The sequence below is a fragment of the Anarhichas minor genome, unplaced genomic scaffold (assembly GCF_050575085.1).
Source record: "Anarhichas minor isolate MPS153535 unplaced genomic scaffold, ASM5057508v1 ptg000024l, whole genome shotgun sequence".
NCBI classification, from domain to species: Eukaryota; Metazoa; Chordata; class Actinopteri; order Perciformes; family Anarhichadidae; genus Anarhichas; species Anarhichas minor.
In genome coordinates this window covers 11976643-12001889 of record NW_027466470.1, presented here as the reverse complement: position 1 = coordinate 12001889, position 25247 = coordinate 11976643, and the positions used below count along the sequence as shown (strand labels likewise).

General features: G+C 42.1%; 2 protein-coding genes across 6 annotated transcripts; both read right to left on the bottom strand.

Annotated features, from left to right (window-relative positions):
* Window positions 1-631: 631 nt before the first annotated feature.
* On the bottom strand, window positions 632-15709 carry ccdc18 (coiled-coil domain containing 18). Of its 4 annotated transcripts, none has more exons than XM_076098610.1 (26): window positions 15263-15709; window positions 14914-15041; window positions 14428-14589; window positions 14111-14217; window positions 13671-13799; window positions 13295-13391; window positions 13061-13182; window positions 12600-12879; window positions 12282-12369; window positions 11416-11633; window positions 10984-11094; window positions 10260-10391; window positions 9884-10036; window positions 9666-9743; window positions 9427-9543; window positions 9118-9285; window positions 7875-8005; window positions 6856-7019; window positions 6481-6694; window positions 5557-5656; window positions 5290-5427; window positions 3960-4088; window positions 3675-3812; window positions 2574-2987; window positions 1701-2498; window positions 632-995 (listed from the first exon to the last, which is right to left on the bottom strand). In XM_076098610.1, exons 3-26 carry the CDS (start codon window positions 14557-14559, stop codon window positions 975-977), a joined length of 4179 nt encoding a protein of 1392 aa, XP_075954725.1. In that variant the 5' UTR covers window positions 14560-14589; window positions 14914-15041; window positions 15263-15709; the 3' UTR covers window positions 632-974. The 4 variants fall into 4 exon arrangements, with proteins under 4 accessions (XP_075954725.1, XP_075954728.1, XP_075954726.1 ...); XM_076098613.1 differs by having other exon boundaries at window positions 9666-9740; window positions 9902-10036; XM_076098611.1 differs by having other exon boundaries at window positions 14914-15037.
* Window positions 15710-15917: 208 nt separating this feature from the next.
* mtf2 (metal response element binding transcription factor 2) lies at window positions 15918-25027 on the bottom strand. 2 transcript variants are annotated; one of them, XM_076098614.1, is made up of 15 exons: window positions 24802-25027; window positions 23859-24060; window positions 23410-23491; window positions 22377-22490; window positions 22090-22190; window positions 21681-21859; window positions 21431-21526; window positions 20993-21061; window positions 20600-20723; window positions 20162-20229; window positions 19907-20077; window positions 19529-19628; window positions 19294-19352; window positions 18891-18983; window positions 15918-18279 (listed from the first exon to the last, which is right to left on the bottom strand). In XM_076098614.1, exons 1-15 carry the CDS (start codon window positions 24804-24806, stop codon window positions 17907-17909), a joined length of 1836 nt encoding a protein of 611 aa, XP_075954729.1. In that variant the 5' UTR covers window positions 24807-25027; the 3' UTR covers window positions 15918-17906. The 2 variants fall into 2 exon arrangements, with proteins under 2 accessions (XP_075954729.1, XP_075954730.1); XM_076098615.1 differs by lacking the exon at window positions 24802-25027 and adding an exon at window positions 24722-24762.
* Between the last annotated feature and the right edge of the window lie 220 nt (window positions 25028-25247).

Genomic DNA, 25247 nt, shown 5'->3' with positions numbered 1-25247 from the left:
TTATTAAACCAATAGAACAGTCTCATGATCAACTCTTGGCAAGAAAGCAGAACACACAAAAGCACATTTCCCAAAATGTCAAACTGTTCCCTTTAGAAAGGACCCAGATATAGATCAGGTGCAACAAACACGATCGGAACATCCCTGCTTTTGACTGAAGTGGACGTTGGAACGTGGTTGTCAGAATCAGAATTAGCAATAGAAAGCGATGGTTTACTTTCTTGTTCTGTAATAACATACAGTGTCCCGCTTTTTAAATAAAACTATTTTGATTCCGTACATCTTTAAAGCTTTGTTAACTCGTACAAATAGTCTTACCGGGAGATAATCTGATGGCTAAAGCCTAAAAGGAGTAAAACTCATTCTAAAACTCTCCAGAGCCCAAACATGTCTGATGTCGTTCTTATATAAACTACACGAGAGTGCCAAATCCACCATTGCCAGCTTGAGTCTTTATTAGATTCTGCAAGACTGAGCCACAAATTCTTCTCCTGGACAGGAAGCTGGCAGTTGTTCTGGTAACACGACCCCACAGTCAGCAGCAGCATGGGAACATCCAAACAGATGTTAGTGAACGCAGGGCTTCACGGTTCTCTGGAGAATAACTAACAAACACAGTGGCAGACAAGAATACTTCTATAAAAACATCTTTTATTCACTTAACTTATTTAAAATGGTGCAGAATATATATATATATAAATATTAGGTTAGGGCAAGATTCAACATGAAATGTTACATTTCTACAGCATGAAACAACATCACCGTCGATGACTTACAGAGTAGTGGTGATCTAAACTCATCATTTATCTTTTCCCCTGACACACAGTATTGCAGCTTGATTTCAATAATACACACCAACGGGACAGACTGAATGACGAGATGTTAAGGAATGCATATTGCATGAACCCTGACAAACGCATGACACCAATGTAAACAGCTCCTCTCTTCTCCGACGCCTCCTTGGCCACACAGCTTCATGTCTCCTTCACGTCCCTCTGAAAAGTGAAAAGGAAACATTCTTCACTGACACGCCAACGCTATGATCTATGGAAGCTGTAAATATCTGTTCCATGCTGATTTCAAGATTAAGGAACATGAAATCTGTTTTCTCGATCTGCGGTGAGTACTTCCCCTTTTCTTGTTGCTTATTCTTCAGTGTGCAAAGACCTTTAAACTCTTAACAAATAACAACTAAGTATGTTATTTTCTGATTAACTACTAATGCAGTGGCATCTAGTAAATGATTAGCGACTGTTGTCCTGAGCCAATACTAAGGATCAGTATCGGGGCCGATCAGGGCATTTAATGGATCTGTATTGGCTAAAATAAAGCGGATTAAAATGTGATCTTTTCTTTTCTGTACTCTGCTGTGTTTTGTCAGCATCGGTCTGATATTGCTGCAGCGCTCTTCTTCTGTATCACAGCTGTTCTCTACACTGCAAACATTTCACTGCTTATGCGAGTAAAAAATTATAAAATTGATGAAGTCAATTATTCTCTTGATTCATCGTTTAGTCTCAGATAAAAGTGATAAATACCCATAATAAAGTCCCAGAGCACAGGGTGTCATTGACTTTGAGACGAGGGAACCGAAGGGGGTAAAAATGCTGACTCATTTACAGGTTTTAAGACTCATTCCTGCAGCACTCTTTTGATTAATGGACTAATCATTGTACCTCAGACAGGTGCGGGGTTGTTACCTGGAGTGTGAGCATGCGTCCGGTCTGTGACAGCCCTGTGGAGCTCCATAAAGAAGGATCCTCCTGCATGGCTAACGTCTGGTTAACAAACCTCAGCATCCCCGTGAGTGAACTCATGTCCTCGTCCTCCTCCTCCTCCTCCTCCTCCTCCTGACCCACCAGAGTGCACACAGACTCCCTCCTCGACTCGCTCGTCTGCTCATCGTCTCTCTCCTGCATGGAGGTGGCTTCCGTGTTGAGGTTTACGCCATCCCGCCTGTCCACCATGTATGTGAGGGGGTTGAAGGAGAGGTCAGAGGTCACCGTGGCATCCGTGTCGCTGAGGCCCTGCCAGCTGTGGTCCGCTGTGTCCGGGAAGGAGGTGACGGAGGGGGAGGTGGACTCCCACGGATGCTTGCCCAAAGCCTCCCTGAGCGTGGCCTTCAGACTCAGAGGGAGATCCAGAGAGGAGTCGATGCTGCTTCTCTGCAGCCAGTCACATGTTTGGTGGCTCTCAGCTTGGCTGGACCGATGAGGGGAAGAGACGGGCTGAAGGTATGTGTGAGCAGGGGGCGATGAGCCAGTTCGTGCGTGTGTTGGGGAGAGGAGGCGACTCGACTGAGCGTGTTGAGAAGAAGGGAGAGTCGTTTGAAGCTTTTGTGGGGAGGCGGGAGGGAAGTGGGCAGAGGAGGAGTTCTCTGGGGGGTGTGTGAGTGCGTGCAGAGCGGGCAGGGAGACTGTGTCATGGTACAGATGCGTACGGTCAGCAGCTCGCTCCAGACAGGAGATCCTGGCTTGGAGACGGGTCGATTCAGAATCCTGAAGAAGGACAAAGAAAATGTAAAGATACACTTCCACAATGCAACTTTCAACTCACACGTCTAAGAACTCTACCTTGATGAGCAGGGACTCGTTGGACGTCTCCATGGACTTCTTGGAGGCCTTCTGGAGCTGACCGACCTGGACTTTGGCTTGATTTAACTGGGTGCTGAGCTGCTCCAGCTGGGCGTGGAGGTGACTATTCTGGGTTCTGGTCTGCTCATACAGAATCCTGCTTTGCTCCAGCTGGGTTTTACTCTGAAGGAGCTGCGTCTGAGTCTGGTCTCTCTGTGTTTGAAAGTGACCGACTTGGTTGCGGGTGCGATCCAACTGCGTCTTGGTTTGCTCCAGTTCGGTTTTGGCTTCCTCCAGTTGGTTCTGGCTCTGCTGAAGTTTAGCTGCCAGCTGCTCCTGGGAGGAGAGCATGGTGCAGGAGATTTGCTCGGAGACTTTGAGGAGCTGGCCGCGAGTCTGCTGCAGGGAATCCAGCTGGAGGGAAGCAGACAAGACGAGACGGGTTTGGTTTTAATGATGTGCAGCTTGATATGCTGCTCCGATAAAAATATGATCCACCACCTTTTTAAGTAACCAGGTCAAGTAATCCCAGAGGTTATTACAGAACAAGAAAGTAAACAATTAGCAGGAATTAAGATGTTATCAGCTGTGTCATGTGTGGGAGAAATTAGGTCATAAGAAGAGAAACTGAAGATGGAAAAAAATAAGGAACTCACACGGTGGGGTTGACGTTTCTAAAGAAAGAAAGAGGAACGCAAAATAGACAAGAAAAGACAGTGACGACCAGAGAGACCGCTATCACGTAGATGGAAGGACACAAATAGAAAGCCTGCTGAGAGACGACGCACTGTCAGCGATGCTTCTGACCGAGTGAAGTCAGGTTCTTGTGATAGCAGGATCATTTTTACAATGTCAAACCACAAGCTTATCACAAATTATTATCATTAATTGGATCTAATGCTCAGCCAAGACCCAAGTCTTGCAGAACTGCACTACAGCGTCAAGGTTTCCCTCTCACCAGTCGCTTTACATTTTCTATCCCAAAATAGAACTTCTCAACTGAACCTTGACTTGTCTAGTTGTCTCCATTTTAATAGACTGATTTGATGCATTACGTGGAGGAAGACAACACCAGGCTTGAAGCCTCAGTAGGTACTGTACCTCCTTGCCGTGCTGCTCCCTCTCCAAGTCCAGCTCCAGCTCTAAAGAGCTGACCATGCTCTGCAGCTCGGCCTCCAACTGCAGCCAGCGGGCCTCCTTCAGAGCCAGCTCCTCCTCCACAGCGCCCAGCCTGACCTCCTGCAAACACACACACACACACACACAGACCACTGGTAGTAGAAGCACAGCCCATGAAGGGAGGAGAACAGTCTGTCTCAAAAACTCATTCCTTCTTTTATTTGAACTTGAACACCAAAGAATGAATAACAATTGATTGTGCTCTACCTTCTCTTTGGTCTGCAGCTTGGTGGCGTCCAACTCTCTGGTCAAAGCCTCACAGTGACGTTGACTTTCCTCAAGTTCCTGCAGTAAAGTGTGAAGTTTTTGCTGACAAACACGCAGCTCCTGGGCCTCCTAACACACACACACACACACACACACACAAACACAAACATTATAACACACCTAATTTTAAGTAAGTGTCTGACTTCATTTATTAATTCACTTTTTGCGGCGCTGGTTCTGAAAGAGAATTTTTAAAACTGCTTATAGAAGTAAGAAAATAGGTTCAGACTATTTTGTCACAAAAAGTAAATTATTTGAAGTTTTATGAAGTTAAAACACACAATAAATACAACAAAAATGTGTACAGTCTTTGTATAATCAGGGATCAGTGTTTCATTATCAATTTCATATTGTACGCTGCTCAGAGCTCATATTACAGCTGATGGTAACCAGAGGCCATATTCATTTCTCATTTTTGGGATCTTTAAATTAAGTTTATTTCTTGGCCAATCGGTGGATTACCTGTAAAGTATGCGCTACATTTAGAATTACTCCCATCAAAGGATAAAGACATGTCAATATTTGTCTTTGTTTCATATATGAAATGTGAGACACAATGTGAAGGAGATCCATCGGTTTAATTTTTCCATAATAATTTGAATTCATCATGAAATTAAAATCTATTTTTATTTTATTTTATCTATTTCAGTGAAATTCAATTTCAATTTAAAATTAGACTGTTAATTTAATTCACTTATTTACATTTTGAATTAATTAAATCAAAATTATACTTAAATTAAACAAGTAATATAATCAAATAAATTATTTTATTTAATTACATTTAGGTTTTAGGGTAATCCGATTTATTTTGTTAATCTAATGGGTTTGTTAATAAACATGTTTTACTTTCTATTTATAAAAATATATATATATTTTGTTTATCATCCATTTACTTAACACAAATCATTATAATCCATTTTGCAGCACAACACCTGGTGCGATTCAAATGGTGTGAACGTTTATGATGGAACTTTGTCTTTGTGTCGTTTTCTCAGTGTTTCCTCTTAATGTTTCGTTTATAGCTTCACACACACTGACTGCACTGTTGATGTGAACCAAAGGTCACATATCACAAACCAAGTACAGCACAGATAACACACTTGCTGCTGGCCGTCCATCAACCGATGGAGATCTCTCGTCCTCCTCTCCTCTAAAGACATCGAGTTATGCTTCTGCTCTAAACATTCAGTTCGTCAAAACGTTTCTCTCCAAATGTCTTTGAAGGCCGAGTTGGTTTAACATTTCCTGTTACTCCGTGTGTGCTCCTGACCTTCATGTTTCTGTCCGTGAGCTCCCTCTGTGCGTCGCTCAGCTCTCTCTCTCTGGCCTGCAGGCTCTGCTGCAAAGACTCCACCTTCCTCTCCATCTCCTGCTTGTGCTCTCTGATGACCACTTCCAGCTGAGCCAGCTGACGATGACGGAATAAAAATAAAACAAAACACACACAAAATAAAACACACGAGTAGAGAGATGGCAGCAAAACATATCCTGCAAATAAAATGAAATAAACTGAAAAAGGTGTGTGCGTGTGTTGTACCAGCTGTGCTCTCTGTTGGAGCTCCCCCTGTCTCTCCTTCAGTGCATTGTCCATGTCTAAGACCTCGTGAGTTCTGTCCTCCAACTCCCTCTGGGTATCACTGTGAAGCCACACAGCCACACCCACACACACACACACATTCAATAGTTTATCAGAAACTAACACACATTTCCAAAAAAAACAGTAACTGAGTAACTGGGCGTGTCCTCTGAAAGTCAGATAAAACCGGATGTGATTGTTGCAGGGCCAAATGGAGGGAACATGATTTGAGGACTTTCTATTGTTTATTGTTGAATATTTTTAGGTTGACCTTTGGTTCGAGTACTTACAATGTGACTGAAGGTTGACTTGAAGCCATTTAGTGCCTCTTTGTGTGACTGTAATCTTGATCATGACAACAGTTATGATCTTCTTTAAAGGGCTGTTTCTGCATCAAGCATCTTCATGCGTCTGCTAACAAAACGATTCAATCGTTCATGAGTGAGCATCTGAGTGCTTGATGTACAATAGCTGCACACAGTGTGTTACACAGCCTATGACACAAACCAGAGCATATGTGTAAATCCATCACAGCAAATGACGCATTGTACAAGTTCAACCGAGAGTAACTTCAAAATAATAATCAGAAATTTCATATTGTTAAACAGCAAAGGATTTCCTCAGTAAACACAAAGCCATGACATTGTTCAGAAGACATACGATCAAAGTGTGAGACTGTAAATGGGACACTGGGACAATAAGCTCCATGCCTGTGTGCGTCTGTCGGTGAGCTTGTGATACACATGTGGATATTGTTTCAAACACAGACGAGCCGGACCCAGTGGAGGATCTTATCTGAGCAACAGCACATGGACGTCATCTCCATCCGAGGCTTGTCCCCTCGTCCCTGTGTGCAGGATATTTCACATGAGGGCGTAACCTCACCTAAGTCGGACAGTCAGTTTTTCCACCGAGGCTTGCCGCTCATCTGCGACGGTTTGGGTTCTTTGTAGAACATCTCTGAGTTCCCGTAGTTGCTCCAGAGTCTCGGCCAACTCTCCCTGCACCGCCTGAAGCTGCCCCTCCAGGATCTGGGCCCGCTGGACACAGTTGAGCCTGTCGGCCTCACGGCGATGTAGCTTCTCCTCCAGATCCATCACTGGGAGGGAAAAGAAGGAAAAGACAGAAATGTTAAGAGACAGAGATTCAGATTTTGAAACTGGAGCAGCTCTGGCTTCAATTGTCTCTTCTCTGCAAAATCTAGTCAAATAAAAAAAGGGACCGAAATCTCCTGCACTGCACTGAAACTGTGCAACATACCCGTGTCACTCTTGCAGTCGAGCTGCCTCTTCATGTGCTGCAGGCTTTCGTCCATTCGGCTGATCTGAGAAATCTTGTCGTTGACATCTTTCCTCAACCGCTGCAGCTCCGAATCTCTAGACACCAGCTCCCCTCGACACTTTGTCATCTCTGATGTCAGGTGGCTGCAGGAAGAACAAAGAGAAAAACACATGAAACAATAATCACTACATTCGCAAAGTGATTAAAAGTCTTACATGAAACAAATACGCTTTCAGAAAAGGCGTTGCAATAAAGGGAAGGCATGCGACAGAAAGAAATACACATAAAGCTTTAAGCAGAATACACATTGCATTGTTGTTGCAGCATCACGTCCATTTCCTCACCTCAATGTTAGCACGGCTCCCATCGTAGAGTTAGAGAGAAGGAAACCCCTCCAGAACTGTTAGAGTAGCTTAACTGAGCTGAGTAAACATGCCTTATGAGGGCACCTATCAACAAGCTTTTAAAATGGCCCAAAAATGAAACTAACCAGCAGCACTGCAGAATGCAGAATCAGGCTTATATCAACAAGTAAGATCCCCATTCATATACACACATGTATGGGTTGTAGGGGGGAGGAGGGGAGGGCTGCTTCATGCCTACAGACAAATAGGATGTGGTGTAATCATAAGGCTGTCTCACAGACCGAGGCGTTTGATGCAGGTCAAGAAGAACAGCATGCTTATAAAAATGTTATGTTAGAAATTAGACTCTAACAAAAGCCCCATACAAAGTACAAGTGTGGGGGAAATATTGAAGTACAAATAAACAAAAAACTACTGAAGTGTGAACCAAAGTAATCTCAACATATTTGGCATTGACTGTAATATTCTAAATCATTCTTTTACAGCACTGGTGACATAGTTTATGTCTTTAAAATAGTGATAAGTCAACAATAATGGTCCTTATACGTAAACACTTCCATTAACTCCGATTAAAAAGACTCCAGTTTCCTGAGAGTGGACCGTCAGAGTCCCCGTGTGTACAGGTTTTCTTACCTGACAGACTCAGACAGATGGTTCATCTCCTGCAGGTCCTTGTCTTTCTCCTGGTTGTCCCGCTCTCTGTTCCTCACCTCAGCCTGCAGAGCGGCCCGAGCTCGTTCCAGCTGCTGCTCCAGACTGGACACCTGCGGACACACACACACACACACACACACACACACACACACACACACACACACAACATGAGCGTCCATCATTGTTTTCCTACAAACAGAACATCCAGTTCATGCACATTTTTCTGGACACTGGAAAGATCACAGAGACTGAAATTTAGGAAGACACTAAAGAAACTCTGGTCCCAGAAATTCTAACTTTTTGGAGAGCAACATTGTTTTGTAGTGCAGACCTGACCTGCTACTCAAAACAAAAACAAGTACAAGTACACAGACGTCTCTGCAGGCAAACAGATTTCTTGTAATTTGCTCAGATCAGAACTTTGTGTACAGAGAGGCGCCATGTTACTGTCCCTGTACAGCTCTGCTCGCTGAATGGAGACCATTGTCTGAGACTAATTTTGGGAGAATAAAATGGTTTAAGAGAAGATGGACTGTGACCTCTACAAAGAAATTAAAATCCTTGTGCTCCGGTTCTCCCGTCACCCTCTAAAGAGGCCTTACTGGAAGCCGTGGACACGTCACAAAAATATGTTAGATGTGGGCTCCGACTGCAAACCAAAATAAAACTAAATAGTGGTGTGTATTATCCGTCTGGTCAGAATCAAGCAATTCTAAAAACAAAACGTAAAGTTTCTATTGCTCACTAATACATAAGCAATTAACTGAAAGTGGGATAAACAGTCATCAACAGTGGCCCACGGTCCTTGAGTCCTTGAAAGAAAACGTTGTACTTCCCAAACACTTCCGCCACTAGCGTCTCACGCACGGACTCACGGTGCACATGAGCAAGCACGAGGCGACGGTGGAGGAAGTGTTTTAAATAGTAAAGTTTCAGCGAAAATGTGTTTGGTAAATACTGAGCGTACGACTGGATGAATGAGACTTGGATTATAGAGTTGTGCGAGAGGTTGCAAAGCTGTTTTGATAAAGTTTTTCTGTTGTTGAACCTGGCCTCCATTTACTTTAATTCAACAAGGATTTACGAATGGAGCTCATTTGAATTGAGTTGGTGCAAGGTCAATGTCTTGATTTGTTTTCGTGCACTAAAATAGCTCAGCCTGTGAAGTTTTTAATGACATTAGAAGTGAAATACAAACACAACATTCCTGTCTCCAACTTACCTGTTTCTGCAGCTGGCTCTGACTTTCCTCCAGTTCAGAGATGTGAGCAGTGCTCTCGGTCAGCATGGTCTGCTGCTGCTGGAGAGAAAGCTGCAGCTGCAGGTTCTGCTCATTGGAGCTCTGACAAACCAGAGTGGCCCCGTGGAGCTTCTCCTGCAGAGAGGACACCTGAGGAGGGAGGAAGAGGATAAGCCGGATGGGGGGGGGGGGAGGAGAGGTAAGATCAAAGGTATGAGTGTGTGCAAATCCTCTTGCAAACAGACGATCTCCAAGCTTGAATGACTGTCTCATTGAATGCAACACTTGTACCCTGTGTTTGTTCTTCTGCAGCTCACTCTCATAGCTCTTCTTCATCTCGTCCATCTGCTGCAGGTACAAGTTCAGCTCCTCTCTACACGCCGACAGAGACGACTGTAGTTCGCACACCTGATGCACAAACAGAGGTCATGGATGGTGCTTGGTTATGGTGGAATTCTGCCAGATGTTTTCACACAGTTCAATGGACGTAATTTGTGTTTTATCTACGGTAACCAAACATGTGTACAGACCTTGGTAGCAGACTGAGCCGCCTGCTCTGTGAAACTCTGCAGCAACTCCTCGTTGAGTCTTACTTCAACCTGCCGCTGCTGAAATTAAATCAAAATACAAACAAAGCATGCACATGGGTTGAATTATAGTTGTTGTGCCTTTAACTTAAGTCTGAAAATCCTGTTCCTGTGCTTTAACCAGTGAAGGTAGTAGCATGCACTGATAGGATCCTACATACTGGTAGAAGTGTCCCGACCTGTGTGAGTTGGTCCACGGAGCTCTGCAGCAGAAGACCTGCGTCCTGAGCATCGTCCCGCTGCCTCTGGAGCGAGCTCAGCTCCTGCTCCATCACCAACATCCGGGAATGAGCCTCCTCCACAGACTGCTGCAACTGCAGAAGAGAGAATATACTCTTACTTACTTACTCCAGGTAATGGTCACAGCCAGTGTTTCTCGGTGCAAATTAACTCAAATAATACCTTAACGTGCATTCATTTGTAGCTAATGAAATTAAGTTTGGTTGAACTGAATTGAAATGAACTAAAGAGCAACAGAGGGAGCTGGAGGTTCAGTTGAGGGAAAGTGAGCGAGACAAAGATGTAGCTGTAGATCACCAGTTCTATTCTGTGCTGTTGCTCCGTGAGTTGTTGAGATTGTGATTTCTGACACTTGTCCAAAGACTGCTGGTACTCTCTTTGCTTTTTGGTCATCAGTGACTGGTAATGCTGAACGGTGCTGGTTCTCTCCTGTTAAAGAGTATAAACGGTGGATTTAGAGAACACACTCACATTATAACACATGACTCACGTCACAAATGGTTGTGAATCAGGACTAAAACCCGTAGCCTTATGCAGATGTTCAGTTATGTTCAAAGGCAGCCTGACGGTGGCTTAATGATGTTATCAGGGAATAAAAACACAAGACGGCAAAAACATGAAAGAAAAAACAATGTTTGGGTGTGTGGGAAGGAGTGTAGCGATATACCCGTGTTAAAATAACATGATATTAAAAAAATGAAATACTGATATCAAGTTCAGAATACTCATATGATAATATTGTGTAAACAATCCAGTGCCTCTTCAATTTCTCTCCGTTCTCGCTTTGTCTCCCCCGTTTCCGTAAAAAAGGGTGTTGGGTGTTATTAGACAGCCGAGTCTGCAGGATGCCGACTGTTCTTTTTGTGCGTTTTGAACAGTTATAGTTACAGACTCTCTCTCCCTACACTCGTATTTTGAGTGCAATTTATTTGCCAGGAAAGAGACAAAACACACTCTTTTGGCCACGATAATCATGTAGCGAAAACCTAATACAATGATAGCTCAAGTGTGGGTGTTGTACCAGTAGCTGATTCTCCAGCTCAGTGTTGGTCAGTGCAGCTTGACTGTAGGCCGAGGTTTTCTCCTGTAACTGTTTCTCCAGCGAAGCCACGCGAGCACTTTTTCTTTTCAACTGAAGTGAAACAGAGACAAACAAACAACAATCTGTAAGAACCAATAATTAGCTCTCAAGCTCAGTAAAATTGTAAAGAATATTTATAAAAATGATAATAAATACATTATATGATAAATACATTATATATTGTCACTTTTATTGGCTGAGAAGGTTTTTGTAAAAAAACTTGAAAATGAAAAATTATAATTTCTCTGAAAAAAACAGTAATACAGTCGAGCACATAGAAGGAATGTTAATCTACTTCAAGCAGGAAATCAGGTTGTGCTTAAGTAAAAAAAAAAAAGATAGATGAGATTATGAAAGGGGGTGAAACATCACCTCTTTCTCTGTGTCAGTGGCCTGGCTGACTTTGTCCAGCAGCTCCGTGTGGAGGCTCTGGTAGTGGGAGGCTCTCTGGCTCATGGAGCTCTGCAGCGAGGAGATCTCCTCCTGGGTTCTGCTCAAACGCTCCTGAAGCCGCTCCACCAGGCTGCTCTGTTTGGTCCGCTCAGCCTCCATCGACTGCAGCACTCGCAGCAGCTGCTGGTAGCCTTCACCTGCATGGATGGAGCGACGTGGAAAGAAAGGACAGGAATGCTTCGATTATTTACATCATAGATTAGTGAAAAGTATACAGTATGTGGTACCTGCATTCAAACACAATTTTCTACTTGTGTGTAAATAAATAAATCACCATGTTGCATAAAGTTTCTTTTAAGATATAAGATTTCTGGTATTTTTTTTTTATTAAAGTGATTATTGATGTGTATATGTGATAAACATTTAATTAATTATTCAAGTACCAGAAAGGGGTGGAACCATACAAGTGTACTTCTGTCTACTCCTTTCCAAACATGGAATATTTATTTAGTGAATTGAGAATTTGCTGTATATGTTTCTGTTTATTTTATTGGTTATTCTTGTTTTGTTTTGTTATTATCTATCTATCTACCTATTATCTAATCCATTAATCCATCTATAAATTATTTTGTTTACCTAAAGCACAAAACAGGATGAGTCTCTCATTTTAACTATATTACATTCTAATAATCCAAAAATTATTTCACTCTAAGAACAAAAGAAAGATGTGCAGAAAACTGGTGTATACAATATAATCAAAAAAAGAACTCCATGAGGGGTAGAATTGTATATAGGTATAGATAACACAGAACGCAATCAAGTACACAAGAGGTCTGTCAGCATACCTGGCTTTAGCTTCAGTAGGTGTGCTGTTCCTAAATAGTTCACTGGGGGAAACATGCAGGGCCTGACGCACAGTGTCTCCACAGCACCCTGAAATAAAAAACAACAATAATCATATCATCGCCTGTGCAAGATCAGTGATATATTATGGAAACTTGTTTTGGACAGTTCCTGCTACGACACCAAAAACAGGTTTGGGCAAATGAAAAAACTGATGACGTAACAATCCCTTAGGTCAAACATTACGGGAGAATTAACACACATCTTGTGACACGAGACCACAAACAACAATGCGAGTGTGTGTTCATATTCCTCTCCACCTCTCGTAGATGCAGCAGGGACAGTATGGCCTCCAGGCCGGCCAGCTCCGCCTGGCTCTGCTGAGCCTCTCTGTGGCTCTGGGCATCCCTCTGCTCCTGGCTCTGGGTCAGAGTGCGCAGCTTCTCCAGCTCCTTTCGCAGAGAGGCCAGCTCCCTGAACTCTGCGCCCCGCTCTATAAGCTGTCGTTCAAGATGTAGGACCTTTTGTCCGGCTTCCTCCAGTTGAGTCTGGAGGCCAGCAGCCGCAGACTTGACCTGCCTCCCCTCCTCCTTCAGCTGGCTGGAAGGCAGACGTGGGGGAAGATCAGTGATAAAAAAAGAAAAGGTGTTACCCAGCAAATCAAAGCTATTTCTTCTGAAAAAATGTGATTGATAATGAGAAACATCAGAAATCCTCCAATTTACAAACAAAGAAAACAATGTACACCACAAACAATGAAGTGAACAATAATCTCACATACCTAATTGTTTGGCTCTGTTCTACCTTTCTTTTCTCCAACACTGTGCACTTCATTTCGAATTCCTCTTTTTCTCTGTCACACTCAACAAGACTCTCCTTTAGTTTGCTCTCACTCTCCATCACCTTAAAAAAAACATTCAAAAACACTTTTATGGCATCAAAGTGCAACACAAAAGGAGTTATTATAAAATGTATATACCTAAATAATGAACTCCTTCAAATAAATCAAATATACCCTCTTAAGTTTAATAGAAATGGAAGCCTTATAGTCTTTGAAGGCTTCTTTGAGTTTCTCTGCATTTTGAAGTGCTTGGTTCCTTTGTTGCTCAGCCCTGTAAGGGATGAGGTAGAAATTAAGTACTAAAGCAATATTAATAATTAGACATAAAAGATCTGATTATGTTTTTCAACGCGAGGTCAGAGTCGATCACTTCATATAGTTAAATAAAAATATGGATGTACAGGTACCAAATGCAATTATGAGACAAAAGACATTGTAGCAGATCAATTTCATATGATAGACATGCTGTTTCCAAAAATGTTAGAACTGCAATCTGTAGTCTAATGAAATGAAATTGTGTGCAGAAGCCAAGCCCAGATAAAAGCATCACCGTTTGCCCAGCGCTGCGTTGTTCTCCAGCTCTTCTCTGAGCGCGCTCAGCTCGTCAGTGAGAGTCGCCACCAAAATGTCCCCGTGAGCTGCTGCTTCCTGGCTACAGTCTGCCCTCAGCTCTGCAGCCCTGGGAAACAAAGACGAGGACAGTTAGTCAGGGTATTAATGCTCGGTTCAATCACAGGTTAACAGTTTCAAGAAAAAGAAGAAAAAATAAAAATCATTAGAAGCAATAATCACGCATGCTCCAGTATTAACAGGAATAGTGTCAAAGGTCTAAAGACAATTCTAGTATTCTGAACGACTGACTATGCCTCATAGCACATTACATAACCTTAACACCAATTCAGTATCCAGTGTATATAAATAGGCACGCAATTGCCACATTAAAATGACATGAATGAATGAACTAAATCTAGAGTAGTCTATGCTGGTTACTTTAGTTCTGTGGCTTGAGTCTCCAGCTTTGCTTCAAGACAACGAATCTGCTCACTCATGACTGCCACACCGTTTTTAACCCCTATCCTGGGGCCTCTGAGGCGGACCTAAGAAACAAAACACATACAGCATATTTATCCACAACAGCTTCTGTTTATTAATATCACAGATGTCTTTTGCCAATGTCTCAACAAAACACTGAAAAATAATAACTGACTTCACGCTACTTGCAGCACACAAGATGAAACACAAGATACACTGGTTAAAGATTACACCTTTATCCACCCAAATCATCTGCGTAGGGATGATCGTCGTACCTGAGACTTGGAGGTGGCCAATTCATACTGCATAGCATCGAGGTCACTGATGAGCTGCTCATCCTGCATGGTCAGACAGGCGTTCTCCTGACGCACACAGCCCCCTTTCTTCCTCGAAGAATAAGACTCCATCCCTAATGACCTGGCCTTGAATGAGGCAGGCTGAATAGGGAGGGAGAACACGGATGTGGATGAGAGGTGTGTGAGTTTATGGCAAGGGGTGTGAAGTGGTTTGTTTATTTATGTTTTGGTTATGAGATACAGTTTTTACAGATAACCTACATACATACCCAATGTAAATACACAACAACCTGCAGATGTGGTTTAAGTTATCTACCCTCCAATGTTTTCTGTCGCGGGAACAATTACCAGTTTTAAACTATTGCACACATACAGTATGTAACACGAGACAATGTGATAGGTGATGTAAAGTACATCTGGATGGTTGTTTCTTATTATTTAACTCACAAATATCCTCTTTCTCACCTTAGAGTTAGAGAAGGGTGGGCTGAGACTACCAGTGATGGAGGAACATCAGGTGTCTGCAGGTCTTGTACGCTCAGGCAATCAGGACTCTTCTGCTCACCCTCACCTCTGTAATCACGTCCAACTGCCTGACAATAGATTGTGTTCATAGACAAATCAGTGAAGAAGGAATCGAGAGAGGACGATAAAGGGTCAAATACAGCATCATGCAAACTCTTTGTAATGTCCTTAACTGATGTCTGTAGGTTTACTCTGTGGAACAAGAAGTGGTGTTGTAACTGTTGGCTACCAACAGCTGGTTCACTGTGTGAATGTGAGTTATAATGGCATGCAGTTAACGTTAGCTCACCTCAATTTCTGTCCCCCACTTTGCAGACTGAGCTCCGTCAGTCGAAGCAGATTCCTCAAACATTAGCGTAATGAGTACATGTTGACCTCAGTTTATCAACAACTTGTCTTGGCTTGTTGAGGTTAGCTTCCAGTTGTTCAATCAACACGTCCAACGTGTGTGTATGTTGGGGAAAGAGCAGCTAGCCTAGCTATGCTAAACGTAAACAAAGATGCTCTATATCAACAAGTGGGTAGCTAGTTCACATTATCGTTCTAATAAAAGCCAAATAAGCTACCAAACCACCGGACAGACAACGTTTACGTTAGGAAGAAGTATTAACATGTTGTCGTCGTGGTTCTATGAAAGCATATAATTATGTATTTGAAACTTAAAGTTGAACAAAACTTTCGCGGAGACCCGTGTTGGAAGGCAAAGTCCTCGGAACGTTTGTATTTTTAGTCCCCGCCCTACATCCCAACATCGCGTTTCGTGATTGGATAAACTGACGCTGTGTGTTATACGATTGGTGGACAAGGTTGTCAATGACAGAGGCCGCGAACACTGGCGCGTGCACTAACTGTCACATTTACAACGGTAGCTTTGGCTGAGGAGACTCTTGTGTTAAAACATCAACTACAGGCAGCAATTAAACATCTAATAAGCAACACAACAGTCCAAAATATCGGCTTTTATTCATCCTTTAACTAAACAGGTTCAGAAGTATCACGTCAACCTACATAACGATGTATAAAAACGTAATCGGAATCTCAAAAGACAAAGCAGACGTAACATGTATGTTCTTTGGCTACAGAAGCCTGCTGGTAGCCAGTGGTAACAACATGGAGGCTGACTGGCTGAACAGAGGAGACGAGCTTCACATACACCGACTACATCCGTACAATGAAGAGGTATCAATGTCAAAAAGCTCTGTCCATTTAAACAAAAAATAGAAAACATCTGTAAAAAGAGACAGCCGAACTAGATGAATATTTACCTCATGCAACGACATACAGCATATTCGTTTTCCAGTGACTTGTTCTGACTCAGATTAAACCAGCAAGTGTAGCTGTAGAAAAAAAACCTTACATACATATGGTCCAAAGTAAAATGGAGGACCGAATATAAAAATACTGACCATTAAACACTGAGTGAATAACTTGTATCTAAACCTGCCAAGCTGCAAATGCAGGCCTATGCAATACAGTGAAGTTTTTGGATATATCCTGAGTGTGTACACTACAAGGTGAACTCGACTGGAAAAGTAAAGATTGAAATGCATTTTTGCACCGGTCACACAAACAATTTAAAGTCAAATGGTCATAATGCTGAAGCGCCCCTTTATCAAGCCGCATATGGTCCTTAATCTGACTGAACACGATTATCAAGGACCAACTTGCATAGGCAGCAAAAGAAAACAAAAAACTTCTGAACTCTAAGTATGGAAACTGGGTAAACAACATTCATCTTATGCAGCACTTTATTTTTTCATAACTATCAGCCAAAGTAAAAACAAAATAGGTCCTTAAAGACTTCAGTCAACAGTTAAGTCATTTTAATTGATATCAAATAAAAATGTTTTCAGAGGATAATAAATTTTGACGATGGCAGTTGATACTCGAAACAAATCTTTACTATGAAAACAAAATGTATGTATTTCTTTTTAGAATGGACACAATTTACTGTAAGTCCTTCTGAACATTTAAACACATCATTTGGAGGTTATTTTTCAGAATCTCGCATTTAAAACATAGAAAGGGGCTTAAAGAACATTACCATGAAAATGCTGCTGGAGCTAAAAAGCTCGAATTATCTGATCAAAAGGGTATAATTTGATACGTGCAAGAGATAATAAAAAAAGAAAAAATGCTGAAGAGAAAAAAAGACTTATGAGAAAGGACTAGTGGAAAAGGTAATAATAAGATGTAGTATAATTCTATGTAAAACTAAATATTTGCAGCAGCACATCTCTTCTGTTTTGAGTTGAAGGATATCTCTGCCCAAGGCAACAAGATGGACTCGTAGCTGGGACTGGAGGAGGGGACACTGTTGTAAATAAAGACATATTTAAGAAGAAAATAAATCATAAACAAAACATAACTATGTAATTGTCTTTGCAGTAGTGAAATTAATGAATTTCTTTTGAATGGGTCTCTCTTATCCTCCAAGATTTACCATTTAATGCCCGACCAATCACATTCTGTCAAAGAACACGTACAGTTTCATACTTAACTGGTCTGGGAATAAAAAGCATATAACTGGATTAAAAATGAAGTACAATAATGAGTCACTGCAAGCCTACAGATGCAGTGCACGGATCAATTATGTGCCTCTAAATAAACAGGGCTGCTGTAAACATTCAAAGCAAATAATGAAAGTTAAAAGCAGAAAGAACAACACAAATATGTTGTGGTATAATGACAATGCCTTGATCAAAGAACTGTAATCTTTGTAACACATGAGGAACAGACATGTTTAAATGTGCACTGAACCAGTAGACTTCACAGTAACAGGAAAACCTCGCTCCTGTCTAAACTAAACAAAAGGCATATATCAATTAATGATCTGAATACAGGCTGTGAACACGTCCTTAGCATAGACCTCTTGCAGGCGCTGGTTCAAAGTTAGAAGTGACGACGACAGTGACAAGTCTAGGAGGGAGTGTCTAGGAGGCAGTGACTCCCTCCCACTCCACCAGGTACTGCACCTTGCCGTCGAGGGTGACACGTCGTGCCAGGACTTTGTACTTTTCCCCGCAAGCCAGTCGCCCTGCTGCTCCGAAATAGCTGCTGATGGAGCTCTTGAGGTGGGAGAGTTGGCTGTTGGGGTCCATGCCGTGAACTATATCTGTGGAGTGGAGCCCTGGCAGCGGGCTTATCATCTCCGTAGCTGAGGGGTTTGGGTCTGCATGGCTAGGAGGGGGGATCTCTGGGTTGGGGGGCTGCAGGGCCCGTCGTGGCCGGCCACGTTTCCTCTTTAAGGGTGGAGCGGAAACGGGCACGATGCAGGCCGTCGTTCGCATCTTGCTGGAACTACAGCTAGAGTGGGTTTGATAGGAAAAGAGGAAGTCAAAAAAACGGAGGGCAATAACAAAAACAAGACTAAGAGAGACTACAACGTCTGTACTAGAGCACAGAAGTGCTTTGTGATAAACCAACGTTTACATACTCACAGAGACAATAGCAACATCCTGATGTCAAGCAGGTAATGTTCACCATGTTAGCATGCACAACACTAAACACAAACTGCAGCTGAGGCTGATGGGAAAATAGCTCTGAAGGTATGTAGTCGTAAATTCTTGGACAAATTGAAATCATGACTTGATGGTGGTGGAACAGAAACTTCTACCAAAGTTTATGTTAATTTCTCCAATATTTTTTGACATTTCACTCTAAACCACAAATGTCAACATAGTGGTGCTAGAGTAAAAGTCAGGTAATCCATAAAGTCATTAGGGTTCTTCATCTGGAGACCATGAATGTCTGTACAAAATGTCAGCCATTTATCCGCAAATAGCTGTTGAGATTTCAGTCTGGACCAAAGTGGCAGATCAACCGACAGGCAAACAAACCAACAGAGCCCTCCATAGCGCCATCGAGGTCAAAGTGAGGTGCGAGTGTTGAATGTTGCCGTTGACTAGCAGGCATACCTGGACTGTCTTGAAATGCTAGTTGAGGTAGTTTCTGTGGTGCTCGGGGCTCCAATGGATTCCACATCTGAAGACAGCAGAGACCTCTCAGTCCTGGTGTTATGGGGACGGATAAAGAACAAATATTATACAAAGAAATGCTGCTGAAAGTTACTTACAGCTAGTTAGTTAATCAGTCATTCAAGGAAAAATCTTCAATGTGAGGATTTGATTCTTTTCTCTTCATTACATCAAAGTAGATTAAACAACCAGCACTTTGAAGACGTCACCATGGACTCGTGGGGGGAATCGTAAATGAAAACAGTTGGTTGCAGCTCTCAGAGTACTGTAGCTTCACCACGACACAAGTGAACCGTCATAATTGTTTAGGAATACAAGTTCTACACTACAATTGCTCACTTACTTGATGGAGGTCAAGTGATCCAATGTGTTGGGCTCTAGTGGCAGAGGCTTTCTTATATCCTGTCAAAGACAAGAAAACTATTGTTATCATCTCTCACTGGGTTTCCTAATAACCTTACCTTTACAGAGCAATGCAAAAAACACCCACACCCAGCTTGCGCCCTCTAAGACAATGCACGCACACACACACACACACACACACACACACACACACACACACACACACACACACACACCTGGGATAAGAGTTCACTGCGTTGTGGTTTAGCCAGAGTCTCCAGAGAACGGGCTCCTTGCTTCCTCTTCCTCTTCTTCTCTGTGCCATTGGTTAAAGTCCTGCAAGCACCAGAGCAACAACATTTCACAACAGTAATGACAGGTGTGCATTAATAACACTATAACTGTTAAGGGGTAGTAACACATTGTGAAACAAATTACAAGGTGCATCAAAACACTGCTTTTTTGCATGCTGTATAACTGTTTCTCATTTTGTGCCATCAGTCCGCCATGAGCAATTCAAATTCAAGAGCTTACAATGAACGAGGGAGATGTCATACCCAACAAATGTAAAAACATTTGACTGCAGAACTTGAGATGTATGTTTCACATCTTACCTCATGCCAGATAGGGTCTTGGTGGTCTTGCATCCCTTGATGGTGATCTCATGTGAAGCCGTCTCCATCCCTCTGCCGGTTTGCTCATCAGAGTTGGGGGGAGACGGAGGGAAACGGATCCTCAGCCCAAACAAGTGCTTCTTTTTCTTAACCTCCTTCCCCGACTTGAAACTGGAAGGAGCATATGAAAAGGTTTTTTAAAAAGTTCTTGCAGGCTATCAACTCAAAGGATAATCCAGTAAAGGAATAGCTTACATGCTACTGTTGTTGTTTAATGCCTCCAGAACATGTCCATATCGCTTTGATCTGGGAGTTTTGGCGAGCTGCAGACGCGGAGGAGGGGAGATCGCCAAACAGGAAATACAGGGTGAAAGACAAAAAGGTTAGGATTCAAAAAATAAATCAACACCATATGGTTTCAAACCCTAATTTGGCACTTTAACTTGAGCTGTATCGACACATTAAGCAGCTTCATAGTATGAAAACCGCTAATGCGTAACAGGTTGCCAAATCATAAACATACACTCTTTGATATTAAATACTAAGCTACACAAATGGGTCTTTATGTTCAGTAGAAAACTCAAAAAGAAACTTTCCATAAAACATTAAAACGTGTGTGGGTCCTGAATTAGCCTTTGTTGCAAATGAAAGTTAGTGAATAGCCACACGTAGCTTGATAAGTTGTGTCCATACCATCCCCAGCTGCAGCAGCTCCCAGTTATCACTGATGTAAGACATCAGGTGCATCTCTGAATCAAAGTACGTCTTCTTGTGAATCACACTCAAGTTGTACAGGCTCAGGTGTGTGACATTCTCCCTGAAACATTTTAGTAACAGTTGTGTGTTATTCACTTAGTCTGGTTCCAAAAGAACCATCGTGAAAAGAGAAATGAGGCACAGTAGCAAAGCTGAAGAGCAAAAACAAGATGCATGCAGTAGGAACTTACTTATACATCTAGAATTTAATGTAAGCACTACTTTGGGAAGACGGCAATCACATCCTTTGTGTATTTTATCAAATAATATACCGTTTTTAAAGAAGACTATCTGAGTCAAAGCTGAACATACATCTTGAGCTTCACTTACCATGTGAGAGGCAGTCGGCTGACGTACTCTGGTCCACCATTGCAAACGGAACAAATAAACAGATAAAACCTAAAGTTACACAAACACAAAAATGCGTCAGCTTATTACACTGCAAAAATGATTTGGTGACCACAGGACAGTCTCATGGCCTGGTGCTTTATGGTTTGCTAAAGGAAATGTGAGGAAATGAAAGGAAATGTTACACAATCAATAATACAAGATAATGTGTCCTGATATATAAAAAGTGGCAGTGAAGAACACAACAACAAGGGTAGTGTGATTTCCAATTAATTCATTTCTTTAGGTAGGACAGCTCAGCGTGAATACAGATATATTTTATTAAGGTTGTTCAGAGTCATTTTAACTTTAATAAGGTTCGTTTCACCAGTAAGAACTGGTAGCATGAAGTATGAAACATAAACATAGTGCTATTTGCACCTGTCTCCGTAGAGCATGGGCATCTGTAAGCAATGGAGACACGTCTCATGGAACCACTGCAGACACCCGTTACACTGCAGCATCTTCAGGTACCAACTTCAAGGACAGAGAAAAGAGAGAGAGTCGTTAGCTGTACCGGGAGAGAGGGAACGAGAGATATGGATAGATAGTTATATAAAAACATGGGCGCGTAGGAAGTTGTTTATCCTGATTCTGTAGCGTGTTCTAACGTATGCAGGGTGTGACTCACTCTCCTGGACCTCCACAGTAGCAGTAGCGGTGCTGCATGTTAGTCTTGTGGCCCTGGTCCCAAACCAGCTCGTCCAGAGCGTATTGGAGAGACAGGTGCTGCCCCGTAACGTCCTCCTCCTCCTCCTCCTGCTTCAGAAAGCCCTGAGCAGACACTCCCCTCATGTGTGCAGTCTCCCTCTGTACACCACAGATAAACAGCATGTTTACCCCAACATACAACTATGTATACACACAAATATATACAGCATTTACTCCATAGATTAAGTTTGCACTCTATAGAGTCTCAGATTTCAATTGTGCTGCAAATAATGCGCCTCACAAAATAGATGTCATGTAAATACATGCTCATTTAATCAAACAACTCACATTCAACTAAAGGCTTAATTTACTCTAAACAAAAGCTGTACCTTCGGTACAGAAGTGAGCTCACAGTCTGAGCAGAGCCACTTGTCATCCGAGTCAATGACAGAGGCGTCGATGATGGGCGAGTGGCACAGCTGATGGTAGCCTAAAACATATTGAACACATTTACTGGATCGCTCTTTGAAAAAGTACAAAATGTGCTTGATGACCACAGATTAGAGTTCAATAGGTAGATGAACAAAGAATGGATAAGTTAGAAAACTTGACAAAAACAACAAACTGCATGCACTGCTTTGTTCAATATAAGAGCTGTAGCGACAATGGACGGTACCTTGTCCACACTTGTCACAAATGACTATTTCATTGGGTTCATCTGACGTTTCATCCTGGCATATAGAGCACACAATGTCGTCGTCCTCATCATCCTCATCATCATCTTCATCCCCTGAAATGGACAAAAGGCTGGTTGTGACAGAGTAAAGGCAACGAGCACCTCGTGGTGTTTTAAGTCTATAGGGACTTCTTGTTTGATTGGAAGTAGGTCCAACTGTAATTTATCCTGATTGATCAGGACACCGTTTCTTTGGAGACGCATTCATTTACATTTTTTAATGGAATTTAAACGCAACCCATTAACCTCCATAGTATTGGGGGTTAATGGGAGACGAAGGTCTCAGAAGAAACCTAATACCGTGCTGTTGTTCTGTCGCCTCTGTAACTACAACCAACAGTGATGTGAGGGCGTAGTGATACACTACAAGTACGTCTCTACATCACTGCAGCAATGTGAGCACCGTAACCACTGGAGGTCAGCAGAAAACAAGGCTTTTAGTTTTAATCAGCACTACTACACAGAGCGCATACAGCTGTGCAGAAACATGGGAATCAGCTCAATTTGGAATTAGTCAAAATAAATAATATACATTCAAATGGTGGATATTTGTCAAAATATGATTTTTTTTTTATCCATCACAAATCATGTTACACTATTATAAAATAATCTCTGTGCCATATTTGCACTTTGACTGACGATGGACTGACTGATGGAGGACAGAGCCCAGTTCTTTACATGTGGGCAAAGAACTCGTGCTGTACTGATGCCAGACACTGGACAGTTAACTGCCAGCCACAAGAGAAGGGAGATAAGTAAGGCAGTAGACGTTCAGACGAGGGTGGGGACAGCACAATACTCATCCAAGAATCTGAGCAAAATCCCGATGAAAACTGTACGGAATATAAAGTGCAGATGCTGCCAGGCAATAAAATGGTATACATGTCTTTTAGATTACCTGGAAATGATAAAGGATCCAAAGATCGAAATATAAATCCATGCAACATGTAAATCTTGAAGTTGAATAATTTACCTGTCTGGATATCCTTCCACAGAACCCAAGACTTTGACCGATCCTCAAAAACCACAAAGCATCGCTGCTTTTCCCGATTTATCTGGAGGAGGAAAAAAAAAAAAAATATATATATATATATATATATATATAGATGTCTTCCTAAACGTTATTAAAACCAAAATATTCTACCCAGGCTCATATGAGATCAAATGTTTTGTGTCACATACGCCTAATTTGGATGATTTTACCAGGTACTTGTGACCAAAACTGATAATTAAAACATACGATTGGAGGTTTGTTAACCTCAGATGTGAATATTTTTTCCATTTAACGGCTGATGTTTTGTAAAATGAGTTGAAATAAAAACAGGCCAAAATGTTTTAAAACTGTTAATACTGGAGTATGTGGTGGTGCTGTGATATAAAAACAATTTCAGTACCAAAAAGGTGTGTTTCCCTCACGCTAACCTTGGTGATTGTCCCCAAGTAGAACAAGCCATCTGACCACCGGGCCAAGACATCCTGTCCTTCTGTGAACCTGTCAGACATGTCGTCCTCTCCATACTCTCCCCGAGCAGAGAGGCTGGTGGGGGACAAGGACACAGCCTGCTGCTGCCTCTGGGGGAGAGCTCTGTGATGGACAGACAGGTGATCTACAACCCCGGAGTCTCTGGAAGAGGAGGGGGGAGATTAACATAAAATGTCAATCTCTGCATATTCATCAGCATGGCTTAATAATACTACAATCAACACTTAGAATCTACTGAAGTACTGCCCTGTATGTGTAATTGTTATGGAGAATACAAGGAGATAAGCCTGAAAATTAAACGCATGGCATTCCCCCTCCAATGGATGCAAACAGGTGATTATACTCTTAATTAGTGCTAATTGGTAATTAACCCAAACCACATGCAGTCAGTAATATGGCTACAGGGCAATGCTGAGTAATTATTTAACCTGTCCAACGTTGAAAACTTAAGTAAACGCAAAGGTTTATTATTTTTAACACGCAAACGTTACATAAAAACACACAATTGAATATTAGTCAAATTTGACAGTTGTATTTGTACAATTAAATACTCGATATCGTTACCGTCTGCTGCAAAACATGATTCATTAATTAAAGTTAACGTTAGAGATTTTGTATTTAATTTTTTCCATTTCCCTTTAGCCACTGTCCAGGATTCCCTTTGTTCGGGTACTGAGTGAACATGATCCACATGAGCCACTAGAGACGACAAAGGACCAGTTTGAGAAACCGTTGCATACTAAATGTCTTGTAATATTAAATAGCTAGCGCCCAGGCTCCATTGTTAGCATGAACAACCCACATGCAAAGCTTCGACTCCGGAGAGGTCGCTGACCGTCGGACCCAGCCCCCCACAGGAAGAAAACATAATGACAACAATACCTCATTGGGTCCCCTCAGCTTCTACAACGACTCGAACAACTACAAAAATAAATATAAAACACCGCTGTTATCACGCTTCTTCTGTTGTTTTGACTTGTTTTAAAAGTGTGTGGCGGAAACTTCTGGGGCTACTGCTTCGTCAGAAAATAACAAACGGTACATTTTCCCCCAGCACGTTCGCCATTTTGGTTTCCCGCTGATGCTCGGGGAGTGCATTGTGGGAAGCGTTCAAACGGCTGCTGCTTGTTACTGGAGGCTGCCGCTGCTACGTTCACCTTTCTTTTTTTTCAAATATTTGAAAATGTAGGCAGGGCATGTAGTAAACAGAGCATATCCGCCCCTTAAAGAAGTATAGTAAAAATATATACTTGTTAGGGGTCGAACACTGCATATTTTCTGCGGAATTTCTTCTGTAGGTTTGGATTAAAATACAAACTAGCACCATA

Coding starts and splice junctions, on each gene's coding strand:
- ccdc18 (XM_076098610.1), bottom strand. CDS start 14,559: ATGGAGTCTTATTCTTCGAGGAAGAAAGGGGGCTGTGTGCGTCAGGAG. Junction 10,037..10,259: donor AACAGCACAGAATAGAACTG/GTGATCTACAGC, acceptor TCTCTTCTGCAG/TTGCAGCAGTCTGTGGAGGA. Junction 8,006..9,117: donor AGAGCCAGCTGCAGAAACAG/GTAAGTTGGAGA, acceptor GTGTGTCCGCAG/GTGTCCAGTCTGGAGCAGCA.
- mtf2 (XM_076098614.1), bottom strand. Junction 20,724..20,992: donor AGCCGACTGCCTCTCACATG/GTAAGTGAAGCT, acceptor AAAATGTTTCAG/GGAGAATGTCACACACCTGA. Junction 18,280..18,890: donor AGCATTTCAAGACAGTCCAG/GTATGCCTGCTA, acceptor AACCCACTCTAG/CTGTAGTTCCAGCAAGATGC.